At 63.0% G+C, this 19,202-nt stretch overlaps 2 protein-coding genes across 7 annotated transcripts in view; both read left to right on the top strand.

Annotated features, from left to right (window-relative positions):
• Nucleotides 1-261: 261 nt before the first annotated feature.
• On the top strand, nt 262-4,281 carry LOC308050158 (cytosolic purine 5'-nucleotidase-like). Of its 6 annotated transcripts, none has more exons than XM_080360145.1 (18): nt 263-372; nt 700-773; nt 846-963; nt 1,053-1,148; nt 1,249-1,340; nt 1,435-1,489; nt 1,636-1,681; nt 1,793-1,846; nt 1,921-2,004; nt 2,113-2,154; nt 2,223-2,315; nt 2,431-2,497; nt 2,565-2,735; nt 2,868-2,919; nt 2,999-3,059; nt 3,154-3,330; nt 3,467-3,568; nt 3,651-4,281. In XM_080360145.1, the coding sequence occupies exons 1-18, from the start codon at nt 308-310 to the stop codon at nt 3,699-3,701; spliced, it is 1,500 nt and encodes a 499-aa protein (XP_080216271.1). In that variant the 5' UTR covers nt 263-307; the 3' UTR covers nt 3,702-4,281. The 6 variants fall into 6 exon arrangements, 5 of the variants coding, with proteins under 5 accessions (XP_080216271.1, XP_080216269.1, XP_080216270.1 ...); XM_080360143.1 differs by having other exon boundaries at nt 1,588-1,681; XM_080360144.1 differs by having other exon boundaries at nt 1,432-1,489.
• A 3,895-nt stretch (nt 4,282-8,176) lies between these two features.
• NUDCD3 (NudC domain containing 3) overlaps nt 8,177-19,202 on the top strand; it is a 28,668-nt gene continuing 17,642 nt past the window's right edge. The window contains exons 1-2 of the mRNA XM_080360187.1: nt 8,177-8,419; nt 10,481-10,767. Of these exons, the coding sequence (XP_080216313.1) occupies nt 8,225-8,419; nt 10,481-10,767 (482 nt within the window). The 5' untranslated portion in view covers nt 8,177-8,224. The remainder of the gene's footprint in view (nt 8,420-10,480; nt 10,768-19,202) is intronic.

The following is a 19,202-nucleotide window of genomic DNA, read 5'->3' as shown; positions in this document are numbered from 1 at the left end:
CGCCCCATTTGGGGGTGCACGGGGGCGGCATTGCCCCATGTTGGGGCGCACCTTGCGGGGGGGGGCTTTTGTCTCGTTCGGGGGGGAAATCGCCCCATGTTGAAGTGCACCTTGGGGGGTGTTGCCCCATTTTGGAGGGGACACGTAGCGGGGGAACCGCCGCCTTATTTTGGGGATCCCCACGCCGGGCGCCCCGTCGCGGCTGTTGGGCCCGGGGGGGCCGGGCCGGTGCGGGGGGGCCGGTCGGGGCGGTCCCGCGGGGCCCCGTTAAAGCGGCGGCCGGAGGCGGCGGCCGGAGGCGCCGGCGATGGGCAGCGAGGGGGAGCGCGGCCCGGGGGACCCGCGGGCGCTGCGCAGGGACTGTCAGCACCGGTGCGGCCGGGGGGGCCGGGGGGGAACCCGGGGGGGCAGGACCTGGGAGGGACCCCATGCGGGGGGGTGAGGGGCCCTGAGAACGCCCCCCGTGGACATGCCCCCCAGGGTGTTGAGCACCCCCCTCCCTGCCCTGCCCCCCCCCCCCCCCCCCCGCTCCATTTCCAGCTCAAAAGCCCATTTTTCTGCTCCAATAACTCGCTGTGGGGCCGCTGGGCCAGGGCGGGTGCGCAGCGCCCCCGAGCCGGGGGACAGGGGGACAGTCCCCGTCCCCTCCTGTGTGCCCGAGACCCCCCCAGCTCACATCCCCCCCCCGATCACCCCCAGGATTTTCGTCAACCGGAGCCTGGCGCTGGAGAAGATCAAATGCTTCGGCTTCGACATGGACTACACCCTGGCCAGTGCGTTTCTTTGGGGGGAAACTGAGGCGGGGTGGGGGTGGCGGGACCCCCCAAACCCTGTTCCCCCCACAGTGTACAAGTCCCCCGATTACGAGGAGCTGGCGTTCGCTCTGCTGCTGGAGCACCTGGTGTCCATCGGGTACCCCCACGAGATCCTCGCCTACAAGTACGACCCCACCTTCCCCACCCGGTGAGCTGGGTTCTTATGGGGGGCGGGGGGGGGGGAGGGGTTACAGGGGTGTGTGTGGGACCCCCCCGCTGACGGGCTGTGGGGCGCAGGGGGTTGGTGTTCGACGCCCTGTTTGGGAACCTGCTGAAGGTGGATTCTCACGGGAACCTGCTGGTCTGCGCCCACGGGTTCCGCTTCCTCAAGGGGTGAGTTTGGGGACCCCCCCAGCCCCGGGAGGGGACAGACACCCAGCATGGGGGGGACACACCCTCAGCGTGGGCTGCGGCTCCATCGTTCCCTCCCCAGGGCTGAAATCCTCCACTATTACCCCAACAAGTTCATCCAGCGGGATGACATGAAACGCTTCCACATCCTCAACACCCTCTTCAACCTCACAGGTGAGTAAAATTCCGCCCCCCCCGGTCCCCTCCATATCCCCCCCGACCCCATTGGGGGGTTCTGCCCCCGTGTCCCCGCTCACCCCCGCAGAAGCCTACCTCTACGCCTGCCTCGTGGACTTCTTCACCAACTGCTCCCGATACATCAAGTAAGATGGAGATGGGGGGGGTTGAACCTGATGGATTTGGGGTGGGGGGGGGTCTTCACCCCCTTCACCCCCCCCCCAATTTTTCCCCACCACTGCAGCTGCGACACCGGCTACAAGCACGGGAACCTCTTCATGTCCTTCCGCAGCATGTTCCAGGACGTGCGCGAGGCCATGGACAGCGTGCACCTCTCGGTGGGTGCCGTGCGGCCCCCCAGCCCACGTGGGGTGTTCTTCTTGGGGGGGTGATGCTGAGGGTGCTGGGGATGCCCCCCGCCCTAGCCGGCCCGTCCATCGCTCCCGCAGGGCTGCTTGAAGGAGAAGACGTTGGAGAACCTGGAGAAATACGTGGTGAAGGACGTGAGTGTCCGCAGACCCCGCGGCCCCCCCGCGGCCCCCCCGAGCCCCCCCCGTGCTGATGTGCCCCCCACCAGCCCCGCGTGCCGCTGCTGCTGAGCCGCATGAAGGAGGTGGGGAAGGTCTTTCTGGCCACCAACAGCGACTACAACTACACCGATGTGAGTGGGGGGGCTGTGTCTGTCCCCCCCCGGCTCTGGGTTCAACTGGGCAGGCGGGGGCTCTGCCCTCCCTGGGGACAGCAGCAGTGACACCGGCCGTCCCCGCAGGCCATCATGTCCTACCTGTTTGACTTTGGCGATGGGGACAAGGTGGGTGTGACCCCGCTGGGGGGTGCAGGGTGCCACAGGCACCCCCTCGCTGACCCCCCAACCCGCAGCGGCCCTGGCGATCCTACTTCGACCTCATCGTGGTGGACACCCGCAAGCCGCTCTTCTTCGCCGAGGGCACCGTCCTGCGCCAAGTCAACACGGTGGGGACCCCCCCGGCACTGCGGGGGGACCATTTGGCCACGGGGGGGCTGGAGTTGCCGTTGGGTGGGCACAGGTGACAGTAGCCACTGTCCCCGGGGTCCTTCTGTCCCGCAGGACACGGGGAAGCTGCGCATCGGGACATACACGGGGCCGCTCCAGCACTGCGCCGTCTACTCCGGGGGTGAGTGTCTGGCGTGGGGGGGATGTGTCCCCATCCCCACGGTGCCCCTGACGTCTGCATGTCACAGGCTCCTCGGACGTGGTGTGTGACCTGCTAGGCGTGAAGGGCAAAGACATCCTGTACATGGGGGACCACATCTTTGGGGACATCCTCAAGTCCAAGAAGCGGCAGGGCTGGAGAACCTTCCTGGTGGTGCCCGAGCTGGCGCACGAGCTGCAGGTCTGGACGGAGAAGAGCGGTGAGCAGCGGTGACGGGGACCCTGCTGGGTGGGACATGGCCCAGCCCAGCTGGGGGTGTCCCGGAGCCTCCTGACCCCCCCGTGACCGTCCCACCCGCTGGGACGTGCCCTGACACCCCGTGTCCTTGCAGAGCTGTTTGAAGAGCTGCGCAGCCTGGACCTCTTATTGGCGGAGCTGTACCAGTAAGTGGCACCCGTGGGGGCTACAGATGCCAATGGGGGACCCTCCAGGTGACCCCCGGCTGTGTCCCCCCGTCTCCAGGCACTTGGACAGCGGCAGCAGCGAGCGCCCGGACATCAGCTCCATCAAGCGTCAGATCCAGGTGACGCTCGGGGGCACAAAGCTCGGCCCCCCCACATCCCCGCCATGGGGAGGGGGGACATGGGGTGTCCTGAGCGTCCCCGCTGCGCCCGCAGAAGGTCACCCACGAGATGGACATGTGCTACGGGAAGATGGGCAGCCTGTTCCGCTGCGGCTCGCGCCAGACACTCTTCGCCAGCCAGCTGATGCGCTACGCCGACCTCTACGCCGCCTCCTTCCTCAACTTCCTCTACTACCCCTTCAGCTTCCTCTTCCGCGCATCCCCCGTCCTGGTAACGCCGCTCCCGGCCCCCCCTTGTTTGCCCGCCATGCCTCAGTTTCCCTCCCTGCGTGAGGCGGCGGATGGAGGCGCTCGGTGGGCACCCAAGGGTGCCGTCCCCTCTCTGCCACGGCCTTGTCCCCCCGCAGATGGCACACGAGTTGACAGTGGAGCACAGCCGCCTGGACGCCGGGGAGGGGGGCACGGCCCTGGCGCCCTGGCTGGCCCAGCACGGCCACCTCGGCCAGCAGGTGGGTGACAGGGGACAGAGGGTTCCCAGCACCATGATGCCGGGGGGTCGTGTGCCCACTGAGCCCCCCATCTCTATCTCAGGTTGCTGGGGAGGACTCCAACGAGGAGGACGAGGATGATGGAGAAGCCTGAGCCCACCCCAGCGCCAACAAGGGAGTCTGGTGGCCCCTGGGCCACTGGCACTGCCACCACCTCCAGTGGCCGCAGGATGGCCGGTGGCCCTGGCTGTGTCACACGTCTCCCCATGCAGTGCCAGGAGAAGGGTCCCCCCAGAGCCCCTGGTCTGCTCAGCGCCCCCAGTTTCACTCATGACCCCCCATGGTGATGCTGGGAGCCCAGTCTGACCGGCCGGTGGTCCCAGCAGCTCCTGCCCCAGCCACATCTGAGCTCTGGGGGCAGCCACTGCTCCCCAAAAATCCCTTTTACCCTCCTCCATTTTCTATTTATGAAAGATACTCCAACTCCTGGCACCGCGGAGATGTAAAATTAGCTATTTTTAAAGGAAAACTGCTCGGTCCCCGAGTCTGGGAGGCAAAGGGCAATTCCCAAATCCTGGGACAAGCGCAAGCCCCTGGGCCACCCCGAGCCCCCCCGGCTCTGCCAGCCCCCGGGAGGAGGGGGCCGGGGCTGCCGCGGTCCCCGGAGCGGAGCCAGGACCTGCGGCTCCTGCTCGGAGACGTGTCCAGCGTTCTCAATAAAGATGCTGAGCCGAGCGCTGGTGGTGGCTGTGTCAGGAGGTGGAAATCGCAGCATCCTGGGGTGGCTGGGGTTGGAAGGGACGTCTGGAGATCATCCAGCCAAAACCGGGTCACCAGAGCGGGTCGCGCAGGATCTCAGGTGGGTTTTGAATGTTTTCGGAGACGTGGCCTCCGAGCCGCTCTGGGCAGCCTGTCCCGGGGCTCCGGCACCGCACAGGGAAGAAGTTTCTCCTCATATTGAGGTGAATCCTCCTGTGTTTCAGTCTGTGCCCGTTGCCCCTCGTCCCGTTGCTGAAAAGAGTCTGGTCCATCCTCTTGAGATATTTACAGCATCAATACACTCCCTCTCAGCCTTCGCCTCCCCAGGCTGGGCAGCCCCAGCTCTCTCGGCCTTTCCTGGCGCCCCAGGCCCCTTTGTGTCCCCACGGGACGGTCTCCAGTCGTTCTCTGTCCTTGGGCTGGGGAGCCAGCGCTGGGCCAGGTTCTGCAGCCGCGGCTCACGGGGCAGAGCGGAGCGGGAACGCGGACCCCCGACCTGCTGCTCACGCTCGTCCTCGTGCCCCCGGTACCACCGGCCGCGCGGGCAGCGGGGCAGGGGAAACGGCCTCAGGTTGCGCAGGGGAGGTTGAGGTTGGATGTGGGAACAATTTCTTCCCCAAAGGGCTGTGGGGCATTGAACAGGCTGCCCAGGGCAGTGCTGGAGTCACCAGCCCTGGAGGGCTGGACAGACGGACACGAGGTTCTCAGGTCCCTCTAGTGACGGCGCCGCCACCGCGCAGCGCCCACCCGGAGCCGCCAGGGGGCGCTGCGGGACGCGGGGGCGGCTCAACGCCCCCCCGCCCCCGTGCGCATGCGCAGAGCCCGCGGCATGCTGGGAGCCGCAGTCCTCCCCGCGCCGGGCCGGAAGGCCGCGTCTCCATGGCGACGCCGCGCGCAGGCCCCGCCACGCCGTGCGGCCCGTCGGATCTCTGCCCGTTCGGGGGGCACAGAGGGCTCGTGGTGCCGCACACAGCGGGCACACACCCGCCCCCCGCCGGGAAGGGCGGGCACGGCACAGGGTGAGTGCGCAGAACCACCCGCTGCGGGAGAAGAGCCCTCTCAGACAGGCTGAGAGATGGCGGGTCAGGAGTCGGTCAGCTCCAGCAGGACAGGGAACTGCTGCAGAGAGTCCAGCGCAGGGCAACAAAGATGCTGCAGGGAGTGGAGCATCTCCCGGGTGAGGAAAGGCTGAGGGAGCTGGGGCTCTGGAGCTGGACAAGAGGACACTGAGGGGGGACTCATTCATGTTCACAGATATCTAAAGGGGGAGTGTCAGGAGGATGGAGCCAGGCTCTTCTGGTGACAACCAGTGATAGGACAAGGGGCAATGGGTACAAACTGGAACACAGGAGGTTCCACCTAAATATGAGAAGAAACTTGTTCCCAGTGAGGGTGGCAGAGCCTGGCCCAGGCTGCCCAGGGAGTTGTGGAGTCTCCTTCTGTGCAGACATTCCAACCCGCCTGGACACCTTCCTGTGTAACCTCATCTGGGTGTTCCTGCTCCATGGGGGGATTGCACTGGATGAGCTTTCCAGGGCCCTCCAACCCCTGACACTCTGGGATCCTGTGACCGACTGCGGGAGGAACCGCCAGGACGGCTCCGGCTCACATCCCCTGCACCACTCGAGAGGTGGTTCCTCCTCCCGCCGGGGCCCAGCGGGACCTCCAGGCCCCCCCGCCAGCCAGTCCACAGGCTCCAGCGCTGTCACCACCAGCCGTGCTGGGGCCCTCAGCCCTAACGCTGCCGCCGTGCTGCTCTGCCCTCCACGGGCCACTCCCAGTTGTCCCCGGTCTCTTCTCTGCCCCATCTCTGCCTCTGCGCTATGACACGGGGCGAGATCTCACACCCGTCCCGCTCTCCGATGGCCTCTACAAGCAGGGATTTCAGTTTTCTGTCTGCATCGACAAGTCCTTTTGCTCTCGCCCTCCTGCACGGAGCTCCCGCCATTGCTGGTAACACACCGAAGAGACACAGCAGAGTTTGGGCTCCACCAGATACGCTCGTGTCTCCTCTGCGAGCACGAGTTGGGCACCGGCTTCTGCAGCAGGAGGGGCCTGTGCAGCAGAACCGTGTCCCCCTGTGTCGGTGGCCTGTGGGATGAGTTGGGGGTGAACGGCCCCATGGGCAGTGAGAATGAGCTGCTGTGGTTGGGGTTGGCTCTGCCGCTGCCACCAGGATCCCCAGGCTTGGGGATGCTGCTGCGACCGTCCCGGGTCCAGGGAGCGATCCTGAAGCATCTGCTTCAGCAGGGGAAGGTGGCCTGAGGGTCCTCAACGGCTTGGGCGTGGGGGGCAGCACAGTGGCTTGGGGGGACGTCACTGCCCGGGGGGACGTTGTTGCCAGGGATTGTCCCCACATGGGTGTCTGTGTTGTGAAGGCTCAGCCTTGCAAACTGTCCCTCCAGGTGCTGGGGACGCGCAGGGACAGCCCCAGGGGACTGGGGCCACCGCTGTCCCCCGAGGGCTGTAGGGTGTGAAGTGTTGTGGTTGCTGCTGGGGGTCCCAGGGGCTGCCCAGACCAGGGGGTTCCCCCCAAGGCCCCCCGGGATCCCACAGGGCAGCACCCGCAGAGAAGCGGCACCGTGGCCGAGCGCGGTGGTGGCTGATGGCAGCGGGTTGGTGTTTGTCCCCTGGTGTGGAAGCTGCGGGGGTCAAAGCAGCAGCTGCACAGAGGCCCCTGCAGCCCTGCGTGGGCAGGTGGGAGCCGTGCGGGGTGGGGGGGCCCTCCAGGGACACCCCCGAGCCAGTCCCCATTGCTGACAGCCCCCAGTTCTGTGCCGGGCACGAGGGGGTGAGCTGCCGTGCTGGGGGACGGGGCTGCAGAGCGGGAGGAGACTCGCTTGTAGGAGCTGAAACGGGAGAGACAGCCCCAAGTATTGGGGAAATCCTCTGGAAATCGATTTAGTGGGCACACGTCCCCCAGCAAGGGCTTGTTGAACCCCCCATGTTTTATCTGCTGGAGAGACGGGGGTGCTGGGCGAGCCAAAACAGCTGTTCCTGCGGCTGCATCTCGTCTGTGCAGCCTCTGCTGCGGCGACTGGCGGCAACACCACGAGTGATCAGCCTGGGGCTGGTGCTGCTGCTGCTCACCCGTCACCTCTCTAATAAAACCACGTCCAGAGCGGCCAAAGCAGCATCTGCAGTTCTGTGGGCTGGTGGGGGGAACGACAAAGGAGCAATGAGATTTTGGGGAGTCTCACGGCGCTGGGATGCGCCCCCGGCTCACTGCGGCGTCCAAATGCTGCGGCCAGGGGGGTCGGGCTCTGCTCCCCAGGAACAAGCGCCAGGAGCAGAGGAAACGGCCTCAAGTTGCCCAGGGGAGGTTGAGGTTGGATGTGGGAACAATTTCTTCCCCAAAGGGCTGTGGGGCATTGGAACAGGCTGCCCAGGGCAGTGCTGGAGTCACCAGCCCTGGAGGGCTGGACAGACGGACACGAGGTTCTCAGGACACGGGGCAGTGCCGGGGGTGGGTTGTGGGTGGGTTTGATGACTTTAAAGGTCGTTTCCCACCCAAATGAGTCTCCGCCGCAGGGCCCTGGCGGGACAAGGGGCCCGGCCGAGTCGCACACACCGGAAAAATTCCCATTTCCCGCCACGACCATCACGGGGCACTCGGGAAAAAGCTCCAACCTCCCGCAGGGTCCCCGCCCTGCCCAAAGCCACCGGCCGCGCGCGTCCCGCCCGGCGCAGCCGCACCCGGACACCCCGGGCACCCGGACACCCGAGCACCCGGGCACCCCGGACACCCCGGACGCCCGGACACCCGGACACCCGGGCCCGCGGGAGGACGCGGCACCGCCCCCCGCGCTGACACCGCCCCGGGCCCGCCCCGCCGGCCGGAACGAGGCGGCGCGGGGCGACTTCCGGTCGGGCCCGGAAGCGGAAGCGCGGTTGCCGTGACAGCGGGTCCGAGCCGCCATGGAGGCCGCGGCGCTCACCGACATGTACGACCAGGCGCTGCTGGGCATCCTGCAGCACGTCGGGAACGTGGAGGAGTTTCTCCGCGTCCTCTTCGGCTTCCTCTACCGCAAGACCGATTTCTACCGCCTCCTCCTGCGGCCCGGGGACCGCCTGGGCTTCCCGCCCGGCGCGGCGCAGGCCATGGCGCTGCAGGTACCGCTCGGGGGCTGCCGGGCCGCGGGCCCGCCGCGCTGTGCCGGTGGCGGGTCCGGCCCGCGGTTGTCATGCGGGAAGCCCCGGTGTTGTCGCTCGGTCTTAGCGGTGTTGGTCCGCTCCGTGTCCCCGGGGCAGCGGGACGGCCCGTCCAGGCAGCCGGGGGAGAACCGGGAGAGCGGGAGCGAGAGCCGGTAACCGGCCCTGCCCGGGGGTGGCACCCGGAGACGCGGGGACAGAGCGGGGCTGGGGCTGCCGGGAGCCCGGGGCGGGGAACCGCGGCTGCGGGAGCTGCTTTGGGGTCAGTTTGGTCACGAGTGAGGTGACACAAGCCCCAGCGTGCCGCTGCGTGTCTGCGGCTCCGCGCTGCTCCCCGCTGGCACTCAGCTGTATTAGCGGCGTGGAAACAAGCTCATAAAAGCGGGAGTCAGGCTGGATTTGGGGTGTTGCCCTGCCCGGAGCAGGGGAGTTTCCCTGGCTGGCGGGGGGTGACACAGGTTGGCAGGAGGTCCTTGTCCCTGGGCTGGTCTGTGGCACCAGGGGGTTCCTTGTCACCCCCGTGTCCCAGGATTCACCCCAGTGGCGGGGCGCACTAGGCTCTGCGGGCAAACGGGGAGCTGGGGGGTCTCAGGCTGCTGAGGGGGGAACACAGAGCCCAAACCACTCGGCCTTGGGGCAGCGATGGTGACAGACGTGTCCCATGTCCCCCCTGGCGACCATTTTGGGCCTGGGCACAAGGAGGTGGGGACAGCGCTGTGGCCACAGCGTTCGTTCCCCAGAAAGGTTCTGGCCAGGGTGGCCTCGGAGCTGCAGCCGCAGGGCCCTGGAGCGCGGGGGCACTTTGGAAGGGACTTGTCCCCCATCCCGGCTCGATCGCAGCCCAGGGCGTGACATGGGTTGGAGGTGCCGGAGCTCGCGGGAGCTCGGGCTGTGGCTGCGGAGAAGGAGCCGGGAGCGGGCACCGCGGCTTCACACAGGGGAAAAGCGATTGCAGGGAAAGAGGCAAACGGAAGCGGGGGCACAGTGCCCAGCACTCACCTCTCCCCATCCTTGTCCCACGGGCTGGTCCCCACGTGGGGAGAAAGCCCACGGTGAGGAGCGTGAGCACACACCGCGATAGAGCCGCTCCTGTTACACCTCCTGTGCGCAGGGGAAGGCTCGACCGAGCGGCACCACAGGTCTGTGCATGGATCAGGGTCACTGTCCCACTGAAAGCACCAAAACTGGCTCCCAAATCTTCCTGGGAAGCGCGGGAGGGCTGCGTTCCGCACTCGTTCCCTTTCCAGGGCGTGTTTATGGTGACAAACGACCTGGCGGTCGGGTGAGAGGAGCTTCAGCTCCTTCGAGGAGCAGGCGCAGGTTCTGCCCGGTTCCCTCACTTTGGGGTTTAACTTTTCACCCCGGGCTGTGCCAGAGGGACACGGCGGGCAGCAAACCACAGGCTGGGGTCACATCTCACCCCCCGCACCTCAGCGGGCGGGGAGGGGTGGTTTTCCTCTGAGCACATGTGTTTTGTTGGCCTGAACCACTCAATTCTGGCTCAAAACCTGCCATGAGCTGACTCTGCTCCTTCTCCCGTGCTGGCCGAGAGAGCTCGGAGTCCGTTTGGGTCAGTGAGCCGTCCTGCAGCTTCTCCTGGGGCAGCTCGTCCCGTTTGGGCTGAGCTTTGGGCTCACAAATGGCCTCTCGGTGCTGGGACAGGTGGCTGGTGGGGCCGTGACTCCCTCCAAGTCCCTTCCCAGCCAGGAGTCAGAGCTCATTGCTTTTCCGTGGAGCCCTTTTCCCAGCGGCAGAGGGATTTAAATGATTGTGAAGTGACCCCCAAGAACTCAGGCTTCCCCCTGAGGAGTGTTTAACATGGCCGTGTGAGTTTTAAAATAGTCAGCGGCTGGTTTTGTCGGCGATTGAAGCAACTCAGGGTCAGGAATGGAGAACGTGTGGTGTCCAGAGAGTGGGGAGACAGTCACAACTGCCCCAACAGCGCGATGTTTGTCCTCTCCTTCCCCCCCCAGCTTTTCTTGGCAGCTCGACTACCCGCTCGCTTCGCTTTTTCTCTTTCAGGCCTTCAAAGTCTTTGAGCGAATGGCCCGGCAGGATGACGAAAAGCGGCGCCGAGAGCTGGAAGCCAAGCTGAGGAAGAAGGAGGAGGAGGAGGAAGCCGCCGTGGCGGTGCAGCTGTCCCCCGCGGTGCAGGAGGTGGAGGTGGAGACGTCAGCAGAGCCTGTCCTGGCACCCGATGCCGCGGGGGCGCCGGAGTCGGTGACTGTAGCGCAGGACACAGCCCCCAGCCCTGTGGAGCCCCCTGGGGCCGCTGCCCCGGCAGAACCGCAGCCGGCAGCGCTGCCCACGTAAGGCTCTCCATTTGTTTTGTGTTTCTGGTGAGGGGGGAGGCAAAACCACCGGGGTGGCGGTTGCTGTCCCGCTCTGCAGCCCTTTTTGGGAGGGATGGTTCTTTCCTGTGGGCACTTGGTCCTTTGGGAGGCCATGAGGTTTTCTGGCGTGATGTGGGAGGGCAGGGGGTTGTTCTAGGGGGGCTTTGGTGGCTCCCCCTCTGCTCTGAGCGGGAAGGGTGGCATGTCCCCATGCCCAGCCCCACAGGGCCAGGCTGATGGTCACCCCAGCACCATCCTGTGACCCTTTTGTCACGGAAATTCAGCGTCGGACCCTCCTGCTGTGCTTTGCCATCCTGGCAGCCAGGCAGGAGCTGGCGCAGGGAGCTGCGGTGCCTGCGGTTGGCGTGGGCAGGCCCGGCCACGGTGTCAGACAGGGATGCCAAAAAATCGTCTGGAGACATGTGGAGGTCCCTGGACCAGCCCTTTGCTCCTTTGAAGATCAATCAAGTGCTGTAGAGATTTTTATCTTTAGCTCCATTCTTTCACCAGACTTTCAAAGGGGGGTGAAGCAGCCTTGATTTGTACAAAAAATGTCCCCGTGTCAAGGTCCTTCCAGGGTATCTGTGACTCTTCCAGCCCTGTTCCGTCACAGAGCAGCGGGAGTCGAGCTCCAGCGGTCTTTATGAACCATTTACGTGAGCGCAATGGCCTGTGCGGGTTCTGCTCGTCCTTCCCTGATGTCACCTTGTTCCTGAGCCGAGGCAGAGTTGTCCACCCGTCCCCTGGGGCCTCACACACCCCTACATTTCAAGCTCCCGTGTCTCCTTGCTGCCCGAGTCAGTGCTTTATCTCACCCCCCTGGCCAGGTTTAGACACATCAACGAGGAGAGCAAGCGGCCAGGAGAGCCCCAAGTTCCAGCAGAACAGGGGTGGCCGATGCCCTCGAGGGGCAAAGAGGTTATTTGGGGGCTGTACGCCCTTGGTGTGTGGAAGGGGAACCAAAATCTTGGGGACAGTGGGACAATAAGTGGCAGGAGCAGGAGCTTGGAGCTGAGGGCACAGCTGCCGCAGCTCTGGGGTGGACGGGGAAGGTGCCAACCGAGTAACTCGATCCAACGGGGAGGAGAAGGACTTGTGCTTAAATCCACCACTGTGACACACAGTCCACGGGATAAAAATAAGCCAGAAGCCAAAAATGAGCTCACCTGAACAGCCACGTTCTGCTTGCCTGTGCCGGAGCTGTCCTGCGAGAGAGCGATTGTCCCCGGGGCTGGCAGTCTGACGCCTCTCCCGGCACAAAATGAACGAGCTAAAAAAGCTCTAGTGGAGGTGACGGGTCTGTATGGCCGGGCTGCGTGGCCACGGCGCGGATGTGCGTGTTTGCATCCCGACTTTATCCGGAAAGGAAAAGAGGAGCAGAGACAGGAGGCCGGGAGCTGGCGGAGCGCTGGGCGCTGCGTCCCCTTGCGCTCCATGGCCGTCGCGTTCTGCCCCGTGAAACTTGGACTGGGGTTTGGGGGCAGCAGCTGCTGTGTTATCTGCCTGAAAACAGATGTCAGGGCTGTGGGAAGGAATCCGGAGGGATTAGGAAGGAAGCCGAGGGCGATGCGGGGGCAGGACGTGTCTGATAGGGACAGTTTCTGCTGCGAGTGGGGAAAAACGGTCTGGTGCGTTCAGCCGATTCACAGCACGGGTCTGTCCGTGGATGCTGTTTTGTGGCCGTGGAGTGAAACACTAAGCCCTGTGTGGCAGCTCTTCTGCTGTGAAAAGAAGGTGCCAGCAGCCAAATACAGGTGCCCCTGTGGCTTCTCCCCTTCCTCGTCCTGCCCACGCCTGCTCCGGCTGCCCCAGACGTGCTGGTGGGTGATACAGCAGCATCCTGGCTGGTACCAGCGCTGTGTGGCCAGCAGGCCCAGGGCAGCGACCGTCCCTGTGCTGGGACCTGGGGAGGAGAAACCTCCAATCCTGGGGGCAGTTCTGGGCCCCTCAGCTCAGGGCTCAAAATGGCGGCACCAAAATCACCTCAGGGCTCAAAATGGCGGCACCAAAATCACCTCAAGGCTCAAAATGGCGGCCCCAGGGGTGGCGGGATCACCTCAGGAAAGCCCTTGAGGTGCTGGAGCGAGTGGAGAGAAGGGAACGGAGCTGGTGAGGGGCTGGAGCACAATGTGATGGAGCGGCTGAGGGACCTGGGGGTTCAGCTGGAGAACAGGAGCTGAGGGGAGACCTTCTGATCTCTGAACTGCCTGAAAGGAGCTTGGAGCCAGGGGGGTCGGGCTCTGCTCCCCAGGAACAAGCGCCAGGAGCAGAGGAAACGGCCTCAAGTTGCCCAGGGGAGGGTGAGGTTGGATGTGGGAACAATTTGTTCCCCAAAGGGCTGTGGGGCATTGGAACAGGCTGCCCAGGGCAGTGCTGGAGTCACCAGCCCTGGAGGGCTGGACAGACGGACATGAGGTTCTCAGGACACGGGGCAGTGCCGGGGGTGGGGGACATGGGTCAACTCAATGATTTTGAGCGTCTCTTCCAACCAGAATGACTCTGTGATGCCATGCGCAGGAGGACCCGGCCAGGGAGGTTTTGCAGCGCGGTTCTTTCCAGGCCAGAACAAGGTGTCTGTGAACTCTAAGTAGGGCAGGAGCAGCCAACAGGTTTGTCGAAGGGCTGTAGTTGGTCTTGGTACCTCTGGGGGGCACTGGAACCCCCGACAAGCAGCGGAGACCAGGAGCTGGGTGTCCTGGGCACCCCCAACAGCCTATTAATAATTTAACCGTCTGCTTAATTCTGCACAGCCCCTTCTGAGCAAAACCCAGAGCCACCAGCCTGGTTCCGAGGGGCGCATGAATAATGCGCGACTCCAGCAGCAAGAATGCAGAAAAGAGCTTAAAATGAAAATATTTTCCATCTCCTTTCCCCCACCCCCGCCACAGCAAACCGCTGCCGCCGAAATCTATATAAAAACTTGCTCATTCTGTCAACCTGACTGCTCGGTAAATGTAGGGCAGGTACCATCCCAGATCTGCCAGCTCCCATCAGAGCCTCGCCATGCGTTTGGGAGCATCTCGCCAAGCGCGGCGAGACGGTGGCAGCATTTTTGGGGTCAATCTTGAAGGGGAGAGCAGAACCGAGGCAGATTTGTGGGTGCAGACGGATGCCCGAGGGCAAGGAGGTTCCTTGTCCCTGAATCCCGTGAAATGCAGGTAGCGCAGTTCCCTTTGCCCTGTGAGCACACTGAGCACTGCGGTGACTTTGGGGTGACCCGCGTGCCAAGAGGGGGACCCCAGCTCTCTCCTTCGTGCCACAGACAAAACCGGTTCCTCAGCCCAGCTGGAGGTTGCCCTGGTTGTCCTCACCTCTCTGGGGGAGCGTGTCCCCCTTGTGTCCCCCACCACGGGACTACTTATCCCGGGAGGTGTGCGCAGGCTCCGGCTCTTCCCCTCTCTGGTCCCCAAAATTGTCCTCACCTGAGCTCAGCTCCTAATTTTGAACACCCCCGCCGCCCAGCACCCTCCCCTCCCCCCAGCCTGGATCTCGTCCTGCATAGATTTGCTCTGCAGCATTTAAAATAGAGCCCAGCAGCCCACGTGTGACACCGGCAGCCCGGCCTGGGCGCTCGGCTTGCGCTTTATGACTCTGCTCCTGCCTCCACTCTGCTCCTTCCTTCCTCCCAGTATGAATGGGGGGAACGCTCTTATCCTCCTGCTCCATGAGCCCATCCCTGGGGCTCCTCTGTCTGCAGGCAAGAGGTCGTGGCAGCAGGTTGGTGATGGTGGCTCTGGAAGTCTGTGTGTGGTGCTGAATGTCCCACCCTCAGATATTTCTCCGTCCAGCCCTTGCGTCTCTCCAGGCGTGCTCAGGACGGGCTGTTTGGGATGCTCTGGTAGAGATCGTCTCAGATCTTGGGATAATGACCCACTGCAAAGAGCAGTTTGTCTGTCCAGGAGGGTTCCTAGAGAAGGATCTTTGGGAGCAGATAGATAGTGAAGGATTCTCCCAGAACATGGTGGTGGGTCCCTCATGCCAAGAAAGCCCTTGAGGTGCTGGAGTGATTTGAGAGAAGGGAATGGAGCTGGTGAGAGGCTGGAGCCCAAGTGTGATGGAGCGGCTGAGGGACCTGGGGGTTCAGCTGGAGAACAGGAGCTGAGGGGAGACCTTCTGATCTCTGAGCTGCCTGAAAGGAGCTTGGAGCCAGGGGGGTCGGGCTCTGCTCCCCAGGAACAAGCGCCAGGAGCAGAGGAAACGGCCTCAAGTTGCCCAGGGGAGGGTGAGGTTGGATGTGGGAACAATTTGTTCCCCAAAGGGCTGTGGGGCATTGGAACAGGCTGCCCAGGGCAGTGCTGGAGTCACATCCCTGGAGGGTTGGACAGACGGACATGAGGTTCTCAGGACGTGGGGCAGTGCCGGAGGTGGGTTATTGTTGGACTCTGATCTTGAGGGGCTTTTCCAACCAAAGTGATTCTGATTCTCTGGTTCCTCCCACGCAGAGTGGGGAGAGGAGGCTGCAGGGGGGACCGTGGTGAGGAGGGGCTGTTGGCGGCTCCATGGTGCCCGACGGGGCCTCAAAGGAGACCCTGCTTGTCTTTCGCTGTGTGTGACCGGGGGGAGATGCTCCCAGTGCGGTTGTACCAGGGAAGGGAACAAACAGGCAGCAGCGTTGCCCGTGTCCCATCGTGTCCCCATCCCGATGATCTCTGCTCCAGCATCGGCTGCTCCCCGCTCTGCCGTCTCCATCAGGGGGTGTCAGGGCTCAGCCGTGTCCTACAAAACCCCCGTGTGTCCTTTCCGGCTCGCTGTCCCCCACAACAAACTGGAACTGAAATGTGTTAATCTGCTGAACTGACTTTCTGAGCTCCAGCCCCTGCAGCCGAGGTTTAACCCTTTGTGGGGTGCGCTGGGGAGCGTCCCCGAAATAACCCTGGGAAATTTCTCTGAGGCTCTTGTGTAAATCTAATGTGACTTAGCAACGACTTGGCTTTGCTGGAGGCCCAGATGGGATTTATTTTTCATTGCGAGGTGCAGGATGGACTTTCTGGCACAGCTTTGTCCTCCTCGGGGTGCCGGAGAAGGGAATTTCACTGCTGGTCACCCGGAGCGTGGCTGTGGAGAGAAGGTATCGCTGCGCACTCACTGCTGGGGAAGGGAACGGAGCTCTGGCCGGGATCTGCCTGGCCCAGAAGCCACTTAAACCGGTTTCCATGCCCCGTGTCCCCGTGGGCTTTGCCGTGAGCTCGCCCGGCGGCGTGGGGTTCGTGCCGTTCTTCCAGCCTGACCCAGAAAGACGAGAGCTGATCCCGATCCGTATTTTTAATGGAGAGCGTGTCCTGGTTCTGATTCCTGCGCCGCGCAGAGGTGCCGCAAAGGGAATTCCCCCAGCGCGGCCCCGGCCCGTCACGAGCCACGGCGACACGCGTCTCTGGAGAACGGCCTGACCTGGTGCCGCCGAGCTCCATCTGGCTCCGCATCCCGTCTCCACCAGCAGCAGACGCTCGGGGAAGCGGAGAAGAACAGAACGAGACGTGCGGCGATGCTTCCTCCGACTTTTCCCCCTGCCACCACGAGCCAGAGCGAGCGTTTGGTCTTTCATGTCTCTTGGTGGGTTATTTTTGTCCCTTTTGTCTCTGAATTTCAACCCTCGCAGGCCTGGGCTCTCCACGGCGACATCCTGCCGTGCAGCTCTGGAACCCGTGTGTGCGGGTGGAGAGGCAGCGAGCGGTTCCCTGTTTCCCTTCTCAGCCCTGTGCGGGGTTTTCCCATCACGTCCCTTTCCCCATTTCAACCCATTTTTCGGCTGAAAAGGCCTCGTTTGTTTGGTTGTTTCTCCCTTGAGGATCCTCGTGCTCCTCCTGGTCCTCCACCATCCTCCAACATCCCTTGTCAATGCCGGCGCATCCCCGTGCTCTGCGTGTGTGTGAACACATCAGGGTTCTCCACTTCTTACCCCAGTTTTTGCTCCTGGGCTGTCGCCGCCATCCCAGTGAGGCCAAGAACCTTTATCCAGCCACACAGTTCCCTCCACCAACTCAACCAGCATCACTTAAACCCTTTTCCTCCCGACTCCGACATTCCAGGCGGGAGCTGCAGCCCGTGCCGACCAGGAACACGAATTTCATCCAGCCCTCCATCCTCTGGCGTGCCCGGGAGAGGAACAGCGGCGTGTTTTTGGCTCACGGAGTCACGCGAAGGCTCTTTGGCTCTTGGCAGCTGCAGTGCTGGATTTGCGGTGCCGTCACGTTTGGTTTCAAGGAGGGACGTGCCCAGGTTATACTGGGAGAAGCGGGGAAACTTCTCTGGAAGTCCAGTCCTCCCCTGCCTTTCTTCTTGCAATGGAGAGCGGCTGCGGCTTCCTGCTGGGAGAATTATTTTAACACATAAACCTTCTCCCATCGCGGTGGAAACTCGGCTGCTTGGGAAGCGTCTTTTCAAAGGGCTGAAACGCTCGAGGCGAGGCTGAGATCCCCCCAAGCCCTGTCTGGTGCAGCCCTCGACTCTAACGAGCCCTCGACTCTAACGAGCCTTTTCATGGCTGAGGAGGAATCAGTCGGGGCCCAGTTTTCCAGCGTTTTTCCCAAGGAATGGGGCTCCGCGTTGCTGAGATCAGCAGTGGAGCAGCAGTTCCCTTGTCAGGCACTGAATCGCTCAGGGCTTTGCTTGCCCTACCAAGGTACCGAGCTCCAAAATTAGGTCCCAGGACCAAAAATAACTAAATTAAAACCTATAAATTTTTTCTCTTAACAAGCAGAAAAATCCCAGGGCTGGAGACTGAGGGATAGCGTGTGCCTGGTTCTTATTTAAAAAAGCAATATCTGTTTGCTTGTTTTAATATCGCCTTGTTCACCAAAGGAAGCAGCATAATGTGGAAAACTACCCGGTGCGCTGGGTCCGGCGCGGCCCGGTTGTGCCGTTGGGCGCTGGGGGAGTTCAGGCCGAGTTCTGTCTGTGGTTTGGGGTTCTGAGAAGCCACCTTGTCCCCTGCTCCCCAAATTTCAATCCCCTTTACATTTCTTTGGCTCGATCCCCCTTTTCCAGGGGAGCTTTCATTGAATCTGGCCCGGTTTGCCTGCGCGTAGGTCTCTTGGAGGAGACCTCTGAAATCCAAGGTTGTATAAGCTCCATGCAAACGCTATAAGATCCCAGGGGGACTTTTCCGAATGGTGACGTGTCCTGCCGTCCTTGACCTAAATATCCCAGCAGTAAGTGAAATCCAGCCCTCTGGTGCCGACACTCCGAAACTCTCCTGCGAGCCGGCGCTGGCATTTCAACCCATCTAATGTCAGTAAGTTGGCTCCGTCGAATGGCTCCGTAAATAACTTGGGAAGCGAAAGGGAAGGCTCAGAGCTGCCCTGAAGAGCACGAGCTTGGAAAAGAGCAAAGCTCTGAGCTGGCAGGGAGCGGGACGGGTGTCTGGTCCCATGGGGGGACTGGTGGGGCTCCAGCTGCAGTGGGTTGGGTGGATTTGCTGTTTGGCTGATGGCTCGGGCGGTAAAAGCATCTTCTGGTGTGGGTGCTGCGTTGGGCACCTCGAACCGGGGAGCCCCCTCCCCACATTGCCAGCCTGGGTGCAGTGGGCACCGGGGAGAGTAGCTTGGACTCAGGTTGTGCTGGAGGATGTTGAGGTGGGATCTGGGGAACAATTTCTTCCCCAAAGGGCTGTGGGGCATTGAACAGGCTGCCCAGGGCAGTGCTGGAGTCACCATCCCTGGAGGGCTGGACAGACGGACACGAGGTTCTCAGGACATGGGGCAGTGCCGGGGGTGGGGGAGACTCTATGATCTTGAGGGGCTTTTCCAACCAAAATGATTCTCTGATCCTCCCCTCAGCTCCTGTTCTCCAGCTGAACCCCCAGGTCCCTCAGCCGCTCCATCACATTGTGCTCCAGCCCCTCACCAGCTCCGTTCCCTTCTCTCCACTCGCTCCAGCACCTCAAGGGCTTTCCTGAGGTGATACCACCACCCTTGGGGCCACCATTTTGTGTTCTGAGGTGACTTTGGTGCCGCCATTTTGAGCCCTGAGGTGACTTTGGTGCCGCCATTTTGAGCCCTGAGCTGAGGGGCCCAGAACTGCCCCCAGGATTGGAGGTTTCTCCTCCCCAGGTCCCAGCACAGGGACGGTCGCTGCCCTGGGCCTACTGGCCACACAGCGCTGGTACCAGCCAGGATGCTGGTGGCCTCTTGGCCACACTCTGGCACTTTGAACTGTGACAGAGGCACCTGACTCAGTGAAACCCACCCCGGGGCAGGCGATTCCAACCAAATCAGGGGGAAAAGCCCTTGGTGCAGCCCCGCAGCACTTGGTCTCAGCAAGAGCTTCTCTCCCAAAATTTACTGGACACGGGATTAATTATGGTGATGGACGCCGCTCACTCTGGGCTGCTGTCATGGAGCAACCACCTGCATGCAAACATCTGATCACGGCAATAACCGCCGGCCGGATTGACGGCGTGCGCGGCGTCTCCC

The sequence above is a fragment of the Nesoenas mayeri genome, assembly GCF_963082525.1.
Source record: "Nesoenas mayeri genome assembly, chromosome: 27".
In the NCBI taxonomy this organism is placed as follows: Eukaryota; Metazoa; Chordata; class Aves; order Columbiformes; family Columbidae; genus Nesoenas; species Nesoenas mayeri.
This window is presented reverse-complemented; position numbering and strand designations above follow the sequence as displayed.

Coding starts and splice junctions, on each gene's coding strand:
- LOC308050158 (XM_080360142.1), top strand. CDS start 308: ATGGGCAGCGAGGGGGAGCGCGGCCCGGGGGACCCGCGGGCGCTGCGC. Junction 1,149..1,248: donor GGGTTCCGCTTCCTCAAGGG/GTGAGTTTGGGG, acceptor TTCCCTCCCCAG/GGCTGAAATCCTCCACTATT. Junction 2,920..2,998: donor TTATTGGCGGAGCTGTACCA/GTAAGTGGCACC, acceptor CCCCGTCTCCAG/GCACTTGGACAGCGGCAGCA.